The sequence below is a fragment of the Leiobunum rupestre genome, chromosome 6 (assembly GCF_980474605.1).
Source record: "Leiobunum rupestre chromosome 6, qqLeiRupe1.1.hap1, whole genome shotgun sequence".
In the NCBI taxonomy this organism is placed as follows: Eukaryota; Metazoa; Arthropoda; class Arachnida; order Opiliones; family Sclerosomatidae; genus Leiobunum; species Leiobunum rupestre.
This window is the reverse complement of record NC_143389.1, coordinates 26,542,680-26,552,773: the sequence shown is the minus strand read 5'-3', so window position 1 is coordinate 26,552,773 and position 10,094 is coordinate 26,542,680. Positions and strand designations below refer to the sequence as shown.

The 10,094-nt window shown below is 32.0% G+C and overlaps 1 protein-coding gene across 1 annotated transcript; it reads left to right on the top strand.

Annotated features, from left to right (window-relative positions):
• The first annotated feature begins 1,657 nt into the window (after nucleotides 1-1,657).
• Nucleotides 1,658-3,226, top strand: LOC149940528 (uncharacterized). Its single transcript, XM_090179289.1, has 3 exons — nucleotides 1,658-1,780; nucleotides 2,106-2,201; nucleotides 2,267-3,226. The coding sequence occupies exons 1-3, from the start codon at nucleotides 1,658-1,660 to the stop codon at nucleotides 3,224-3,226; spliced, it is 1,179 nt and encodes a 392-aa protein (XP_090035415.1).
• The last annotated feature ends 6,868 nt before the right edge of the window (nucleotides 3,227-10,094 follow it).

Below are 10,094 nucleotides of genomic sequence, written 5' to 3'. Positions count from 1 at the left end.
TACCAATTCCAAAATTTTCAGCTACGTCTGGAGGATTTTCCTCTTCGGGGGATTTTGCTTTGCGTGAGCAGGCAATATTTAATCTACTTATTTAAAAAAGTTCCACCAAGTATAGAGGGAGTAGAGGCTTTTCGTCCAAGGAGCTTAGTTCTTCGAGGCTTGCTTCCAAACAAAACATTTTTGATGTTTCTTCATAACCTTGAGCAAATAAATATTCATTTACCATGAAATTAATTTCTAATTTCGGAAAGAACATGGAATTAGCTTTAGAGGTTTCTTCATCAAATTTTAGTTTCTTTCGTGGTATTTCAGTTTCTGAATTAGAATGTCTTTTCCTGTGAAAAATGTCACGGTCATTTTCGTTACAAGTTCTGGTTCAACTATGCTCATAGAACTGCTGGGAGAAACTTCGAATTACTAAGCGAAATCCCATTATATTCTTCATAGAAAGAAAACCTTGTTCATTTTGATTTAATCACCCAATAAGCGAAACCCCATTATATTCGTAATAGAAAGCAACCGCTTTTATGTTGCTGTAACCCCTCTCCAACCACACAGTCTTCTGTCTTTCGCGTTTAGCTCGTGGTAAGGAATAGGTGGTTTAAAAGAATAAACCCCATTATCCTCAGTTTCCACAACCAAGAACGCTAGTTCTTTAACGACGTACTCATCTTTGGACCTCATAAAGTTGACTTCAATAATGCATGAGTTTCCTTCCGACCTTTAATTTATAATATATAAGAAACGATTCCCTCAAACATTTTCAAATGTTAAGAAACCGTTTATATATAACTAGCTACATCCATACTTACATCGTACTAGAATTCAAATTCCAAGTTGCAAGGGACTCGGGGATCTTTATTCAGAATGATATTTTAAAGAAAAAATTCCGGCTTTTATGGTAAACTTTGTTGTACTTTGTACCACGCCTTAAACAATTAGGATTATGCCACCACGTTCGAAACAGCAGATTAAGCAGGCTTTGGAAATTAAGGGCATATCGGCGCAATACGCGTTTAAACAATTCACGGTCAATTTTCAAATCCCTGTGTCCATGTATTTTCTAAGAGATACGGTGCTCATAGCTATATCGCAGTACAATAACGACCGGCGAACGCATCAAATACCGTCAATATAACTCCCCATGTTAATTCTATGCGGTACGGTGCCCGGTGAGATACCGTCAAAATAATACCTAATGTTATTTCTATGGGGCATGATGCCCGATGCCCCATAGAGCGTTCTCGGGGTACGGCGCCCGCTCGCCGTATATTTACGGTCGGCGAACGCTTCGATGTTGAGCCGGTCCTTTTTTTCTAGATGTCGTCAAAATAATACCCCGTGTTAATTCTAAGGGTTATCATGCCCGGTGAGTTACCGTCAAAAAAATACCCCATGTTATTTCTATGGGGCACGATGCCCGATGCGTACATTTACGGTCGGCGAACGCTTCGATGTTGAGCCGGTACTTTTTTTTCTAGATGCATCATGGGGCATCATGCTCGGTGAGTTACCGTCAAAATAATGCCCGATGCCCCATAGAGGGTTCTCTCATTTATATACTACTAAGGACTCGTACCAATCGACCAGCAAGGACCCCTGGGCGTCGAGGGAAGAGCATGAACACAAGGGGTGGTGAGCATTATAATCACCCAGGATGGCAAATGAAGATTTCGTGCGTGACCTAAAATCTGAACTTCTCGGAGAGCCGAAAGCTGAGAAGCGTATTCTAAAGGAAGATGCAATTCCCTCTATAGACCTATCCGCATATTACAATCACGTAAGCTGAACTATAGGGACAGTGCCATGTCGGATTAAAATTCTAACGAATGATCCTGCGTATAGATGGCAGTGTGAGGCAGATCTTTTATGATTGGTTGACTTCAAATCATCTTCTGCTTATATTTTTCTGTTTATCGACAGAGTTGGTATTAACATTTAGCGGTTAATTTTTAATGTACGCTTAATAAGTAAGGTATTTTTTTTAAATATTATACATTTTTAGGTATATTAGAAATCCAGAACTTTCAGATTTTCCAATTATGTATTTCTAAATTAGCCATAAGCTTTCAAAAAACGTTAGTTACGTTTGTTTAAATCTTAAGATTCGGTTAAACGTTTCAATCATCATGAGCCTCATTAGGTACTGTGGAGTTTTATTCTGCCCTCAGAAAGGACCAACAGATCTACATGGAAATAAAGTAAGTAGTTCAATTCAAAGACATACAACAATAAAATAATTGCCTAACAAATGTATCCTTTCTAGGTGACATACCATGGAGTGCCAGCTAACGACCCTCTACGCAAGTTGTGGATTCAAAAAATTAGAAGACGTGATTTCTTTTATAAATCAGTATCGAACATTTTTGTTTGTTCGCTCCATTTCGATGAAATCGATTTCATGAAGAATGCAGCAAGTGGAAAACGTCATTTACTAGATGGTGCAGTTCCATCCAAATTTAAATGGAAACCATTTGAAGACGAGGGCCCTACATCTAATTTAAAAGAATCGGGGAAAAAAATGGTACAGCCAGCAAGTATGGAAATCAATAGACAGCCTATTGCTAACATTTCTTCCAGTATTGAAGCTGTTAACCAAGGTGAATGCGTAAACGTTCCAGATGTGGAAATGATTCCCGTGAAAGAAACATCCAGCTCAACTCAACAGAATGCGTCACAGTTAGAGAACGAACGTTTGAAAATGTTGGTCTCTGATTTAAACTTAAAGCTGAAGATTCAAGACAAGCGTGTTAGTGTGTTAGAACACAAACTTCAAGAAGTCGAGCGGTTGTTACAAGAAGAAAGAGTCAACTGTAAGTTTTTTGAAAGCAAGATAAAGAAGGCCAAATTTGGCATGAATACTATTAAAGACAGCGATGCAGACGTTTATTTTTACACTGGCATTCCAAGTTATTCTAAGTTAATGGCACTCTACGAATTTCTGGATCCCGGTTCAAACGGCAAAAATATAGTTTGGTGGAGAGGAAAATATATGGAAGAACCGAAGGAAGAACACGCATCTCCGGCTGGGAGACCAAGGAAATTGGATGTTATAGACCAGTTTTTGGTTATTTTAATGCGACTGCGTTTAGGTTTATTTATCAAAGATTTAGCAGACAGGTTCGGTGTGTCGAAAAGTACAATTAGCACCACATGTATATCGTGGATTAATTTCATGTACCTCCAACTGGGACAAATTTATATTGGCAAAGCAGAGACCAAATAGACGCTACTATGCCCAGGGAGTTTAAGGAGAAATACCCAAGTACTCGCTGCGTGATAGACGCCATTGAAATAAAGTGTCAAGTTCCAAAATCCTTAGTGTTACAAACAGCGACATACTCGAACTACAAATCTACAAATACCTATAAAGGCCTGATTGGCATTAGCCCAGAAGGTTACGTAACTTTTGTGTCTGCGCTTTACACGGGAAATATTTCTGACAAAGAGTTAACTAAGAAAAGTGGATTTCTCAGTATGGATTTTAACCCTAACGATTCCATAATGGCTGATAAAGGTTTTCTTTTGGAAGATTTGCTAAGACCCCTAAATTTAACGTTAAATATTCCACCATTTTTGAAAAACCACAATCAATTTTCTAAAGAGGAAGTTATGGAGACCCATCAAATTGCCAAACTTCGAATACATATTGAAAGGCGGATTAACCGGATTAAAAATTTTCATTTTTTTGAGAGACCAATCCCAATTACGTTGGCACCTGTAATAAATCAGTTGTGGACAGTTGCCACACTTTTGACAAGTAGAGGGAAAGTAAGGTCGACACGCCACTCCCGGGTTCGGGTTTGGGTTCGGGATCGAAATCCGGAATTTAAGGGGTGAAATGGGGGTAAAATCGTTGAAAAGTCAATGTATTTATGATATTTCTCGCGACGATTTGTTTTTTCGTATATCAACATATTGTGTCCAGGCCAACTTGTTCATTTATCTACGCTTATCTCGAAAGATACTTGAACGTATATCTTATCAAGTTTTATCGTACGGAATAAGTTGAAATGATGTAAAAATTGATAACCTAGGCGACGCGTGCGTAGATTACCCCGGGGGACGCGGTTAATTTGAATTTAAGAGTGTTTTGACGTCATGGAATATTCGTTGTTAAAGTAGAATGGAAATATTTTTAAACTTCATTTTAATAACATTATCACGTAAGTGGTACTTAAATATGCTTGGCACTTGAACCAATCTCACGAGTATTTCTTAAAACGAATATCTCGATCGCGTTTTATCGTACGAAATAAGTGGAAATTATGTAAGTTGTATGATACTTGATAACCTAGGCAGGAAAATAGCGCGCGCGGGCGCGGATTACCTGGTAGGCGCGGATTGCCCGGGCGCGCGGTTATTTTGAATTTAAAACATGGATTCCCTCTCCGAAATAATTCATGTACCCAAAATTGGACCGCAAGTTTTTTTTCTTTTTAGGGGAATCTCTATGGGAGTTTAACATTACAATAAAGCTAATAGGTCCAGTTTGGGGTACTTTTGGTCCGAAATGGGGTACATAGGGCCGAAAATGGTGACTTTGGTCGTTTTAAGGGTACTTTTGGTCTAATTTGGTCCATTTTTGGGTACATCAGAAAAGCAGTTGGAAAAACGAAGAGCCTTATTTTTTTTCCACCCATCTCCAAACTCCAAAAATTTATTGCTTTAATTTATTTATCGCTTCCGTAGGTATAAAATAAGATAAAAACCACTTACCTATATTTTAATTACGGTAAATTAAAAAATACTTAATTAGTGTACTAAGTTACGTTTAAAAGAACCTTTTGTAACAATTCCAATATGTAAATATAGGTAAAAGGATTGGAAAAATACTTAAAGTAAGTGGTTTTACTGATAAACTCTAAAGGAATTTAACTTTGAAGGGTATCTTATTGTTTTTAATTTTATTCAAGTTGAAAACGTATTAAGAGTCCTTCAAAGTACTATAAAAGGATTTTATTTACGAACTAAATTCATATTTTCTTCAAACTTTCAATTCGCTTTTATTACTATTTAAATACGGTAAAATATAATTATTATACACAAATATAGTCAGAAAGATACTAAAATTAAAATTAAATTAAATTTGTGTGGATAAGATTTGTAAATATCATTTTGAAACTAATAACTTTCATGTGAGCTCTATTATTGAGATTGTTATTCCAATAAAGCAATTCTTTGGGTAGTGGGGAGGTTTTCCGGGAATTTTCCCGCACACGAGTGCGTTTACCGCGTATATTTCCGTATAAGGGCGTTTTCCGCGTAGTTTTTCCGCGAATGAGCACGTTTTTCGACACACCAGTGCGTTTTCCGCGTAGTTTTCCGAATTGAGGATCTTGTTTCTTGGTATGTTGATGAAAACTGAGAAACATTTGGGATATACTGATAAAATATTATTCTTATTGACGGGAATTCTCGTCACTGCTTATCGAATGTATAACACCTTTTAAGGAAAATAAATTTTTGAGACAAGGCTGCCATCTATAGAAGCGTTTTACAGTTCATTGAAAAATCTAATTTTTTTTTAAATCATCATCTCGTTCGTAATTGCCTTTCTATCTCTTCAATTTTAAAAGTATATCCTAATTAATTCTATATTTTTAACATTAACAAGTCTCCAAATTATACCAACTTTTAACCAATTTTCCCCAATTGTACTAATTTTTAACAGAATTTCCTAAATTATTCTAATTTTTACCATAAGCCAACTTAATTTCAAAACTATTGTCTATTTATGAAAATTGAGTTTTGTACGTATTTGGAATCGTTTCATTTTTATCCCTAAAATGGGTGATTTGTAGGAAATTTATATTATTTTTATTGGCTTTACGATATTTCAAGTTAATTTATAAAATTTATAAATGAGTTTAATTAAATTAATAATTAAGTTTCGTTCGTATATTGAATCGGTATTTATTTATTTATAATAATTTTTTCACCTAGATTAATTTTTTATCCCCCACACTCTCGATCCAGCTCCCTACTATACGTGTCCATTTATAATATCAAAATTGAACCGTCATGAATAATCCATATAAACGTAAAAGACGCGGGCGTCTTGAAGTCCAAGTTTCGTTTCCACTGAAATAGAAACAGCAAGAGGAAAGGGTCTTTCTGGTGACCTAACTTTTAACATTGCTGGATGTTTTATATTTATTGTGTTCTGTTACTTATAGTCATATGGATTTCCATTCATTCGAGGAAGTTAGTGAAATAGTGGAAGAGTATAATAGGACGTGGTTATATATGCAAGAAATAAAAGAGCATTTGGACGAAATGGAAAAGCATTTAAAAAAGTGGGAATTGAAGTTAGAAGAAGCTTGTCAAAGGGAAATTGTACTGTGAAATAAAGTTAAAGATATAAAAACCAAAACAATTGGATTGAAAATATTGCAAGATAGTTGGAAGGGAGCAGAGAAGTAAAGGGATAATATTGTATATCATTGATTGGCTTAACACCTGTTAAATAAAATATAAAATAAATTATGAAATAAAATAAAATATAAAATAAAATATAAAATAAAATATGAAATAAAATATAAAATAAAATATGAAATAAAATAAAATATAAAATAAATTGAAATAAAATAAAATAAAATGAAATAAAATATAAAAAAAATATTAAAATATTAAAATTACTAATTTTTAACAGAATTTCCTAAATTATTCTAATTTTTACCATAAGCCAACTTAATTTTAAAACTATTGTCTATTTATGAAAATTAAGTTTTGTAGATATTTTGAATCGTTTCATTTTTATCTCTAAAATGGGCGATTTGTAATAAATTTATATTATTTTTATCGGCTTTACGATATTACAAGTTAATTTATTGAAGAAAATATTAATTTAGTTTGTAAATTAATCTGTCCATAGCCATTTGGAGATAATTTCTGCACAAATTTACAATATTTATAATTTTTCCAAAGGTATGAAACTATGATTAAGAGATAAGTAAGTTGTATATAAAACAGTTCTGAATAGAAAATTAAAATAAATAATAATGTTTTTAATATCTGTTTAATAAATAATAATTATAGTAATTAAAGGTGGCAGATGTTTTCGCAAACAACTAGTGTACTTTTTATCAAATATTATAAACGATTTAAGCAGCGTGCCTATATTATTCTGTCTGCGTTTCTAATTTTTTTTAAATTTAATTTCCATCTGTATGCATTTGGATAGAGCATACCTTCGTTTATCGGAGCGAAGATCGTGTGGTACAGCTTAAATTTGCTTTAATTACCCTGAAATGATAAGATTACGATTATTCGTTCTACAGCTGAACAGAAAATGACATAGCGAACGAATTTTCCAGATTTCTTTTGAACCTCCATCCGTAAATGCTACAAGAAAAACCTCGTCCTTCACCATAAGAAAGAAAAATGGGGAATAGAATTTAGTTTTGGTTATCGTTTTGTTCATACTGTAATAGCAACAATACTAAGATGACTTTTCGATAAAGGATTAGTTTTGGAGAACTTTTTATATTATCGCGTGTTGATCCTTATTACCGTATGGATTTCAACACAATTGAAGAATATAAAACACAATGCAAATAATTTAATTCTTTTAACTGATAATACTGATTTGAAAACCTTGATGTAATTTTATTTATAAGCTGTGGGTTTTTATGCTATATAATTTCAAACGCAGGTATTGTTTAAAGTACACTCTGTTTGAAAAGTCTTCGACAGCTGAAATTTTTGCCCTCTTTTTAATTCTGCTAGAAAACTATAATAGATGGCTCGATGAAACCAATTGCAACTTTTATTTATTTTCCAATATCTTTCGTTATTTATCGGTTTCGTCCGCCAAAAATTAATAGTTTGGCGGGAACCGTCAAAACTCATTTTTGACAACTGTTTAAATATTGGTTCTACGGCACTGACTCGCGCGTTTTTGAATTCACAATGGTCGATTCATATTTAGAAAGTGGAAAAATTATCTCTCTACAACCAACGGTTGAGAAGCTATCGCGTTTCCAAATTGTCGTCGAAGTTGCGTTATTTATAATCGCTTGATGCATTTTAGGTGTTTCCTAGTTTAGAGGTAAGTTTTGAAACGCTATAACTTCTCAACCGTTGGTTGTAGAGGGATAATTTTTCCACTTTCTAAATATGAATCGACCATTGTGAATTCAAAAACGCGCGAGTCAGTGCCGTAGAACCAATATTTAAACAGTTGTCAAAAATGAGTTTTGACGGTTCCCGCCAAACTATTAATTTTTGGCGGACGAAACCAATAAATAACGAAAGATATTGGAAAAAAAATAAAAGTTGCAATTGGTTTCATCGAACTATCTATTATAGTTTTCTAGCAGAATTAAAAAGAGGGCAAAAATTTCAGCTGTCGAAGACTTTTCAAACAGAGTGTACAAATGCATAATTTAATATATCAGGTTTTGTATTTTTGTGTTTATTGATAATATAAATACCGATAACATTATGCAACTAAATATTACATTTATGTATTGGTGAGCTTTAAAGGTACTTGGATCTTTTTAACTAAGAACCCTATGTAAATAATGTAACCATATTAATAGTTAATTAATAAATTATAAAAATATAAACGCTTTCTATATATAAAATATAAAATAAATTATGAAATAAAATAAAATATAAAATAAAATATGAAATAAAATAAAATATAACATAAAATGAAATAAAATAAAAAATATAAAAATCTAAAAATATTAAAATTACTAATTTTTAACAGAATTTCCTAAATTATTCAAATTTTTGCCATAAGCCAACTTAATTTTAAAACTATTGTCTATTTACGAAAATTGAGTTTTGTAGATATTTTAAATAATTTCATTTTTATCCCTGGTTAAAAGTTATTATAATTAGGGATATTTTGTTAAAAGTTAGTATAATTTGGGAGATTCTTTTTAAAAAAAACTGCATAGTTTTGGTTATTTTCAAACAAAAATAGAAAATTAAAGCCTGCTTTTTGATTTTGAATACCTCGGAGCTTAATAACAACGCTAATCACTTGCATCTTGTAAAAAACAGTAACCTGAGATTAGAATTAAAATTTGCTAAACCGTTACCGGAGCCGATTTCCATTCTAATTTACGCTGAGTTTCTTTAAGTATTTTTTCAATCCTTATACCTATATTTACATATTGGAATTGTTACAAAAGGTTCTTTTAAACGTAACTTAGTACATTAATTTATTTTGGAAGTTCAAAACGTATTAAGAGCCCTTCAAAGTACTATAAAAGGATTTAATTTACAAACTAAATTAATATTTTCTTCAAACTTTCCATTCGTTATAATTTGAATTTAAATGAAAACATCATGGATTATAGGTGCGTAATCTACTATTAGACCGAACGGATTAAAAAATACTTTAAGTATTTTTTACTGATAAACTCTAAAGGAATTTAACTTTAAAGGGTATCTTAGATTATTGTTTTTAATTTTATTCAAGATCAAAACGTATAAAGAGTCCTTCAAAGTACTTTAAAAGGATTTTATTTACGTACTAAATCCATATTTTTTTTCAAACTTAGAAGTTAGTTTGTATGAAATACTTACTAATACCTGAAAAATGGACTTTAGAGTGGATAAGATTTGTAAATATCATTTGAAACTAATAATTTTCACGCTTTATTTAAGTCAAGCAATTACATTTTTAAAAATGAAAGAAGTTAAACAATATATCAAGGTATTACACTCAGGTAAAAAAAATTAGTTGCATTATGTTATTATATTTATTTCTTAATTACAGTGATGCTTAAAAGCAAACCTCATATGGTATGTACTTGAACCCATTATGGTATTTGAAATAGCTTAATATATGAAGAAAGTAAACATATTTCTTAAAGCATAGAAAGCGTTAATATTTTTATAATTTATTAATTAACTATTAATATGGTTACATTATTTACATAGGGTTCTTAGTTAAAAAGATCCAAGTACCTTTAAAGCTCACCAATACATAAATGTAATATTTAGTTGCATAATGTTATCGGTATTTATATTATCAATAAACACAAAAATACAAAACCTGATATATTAAATTATGCATTTGTACTTTAAACAATACCTGCGTTTGAAATTATATAGCATAAAAACCCACAGCT

Bases quoted from the DNA above. Each gene is read 5' to 3' on its own strand.
- LOC149940528 (XM_090179289.1), top strand. From the start codon at position 1,658: ATGGCAAATGAAGATTTCGTGCGTGACCTAAAATCTGAACTTCTCGGA. The intron at 1,781-2,105 runs GTAAGCTGAACT...TTAAATCTTAAG, and splicing joins TATCCGCATATTACAATCAC to ATTCGGTTAAACGTTTCAAT. The intron at 2,202-2,266 runs GTAAGTAGTTCA...TATCCTTTCTAG, and splicing joins CAGATCTACATGGAAATAAA to GTGACATACCATGGAGTGCC.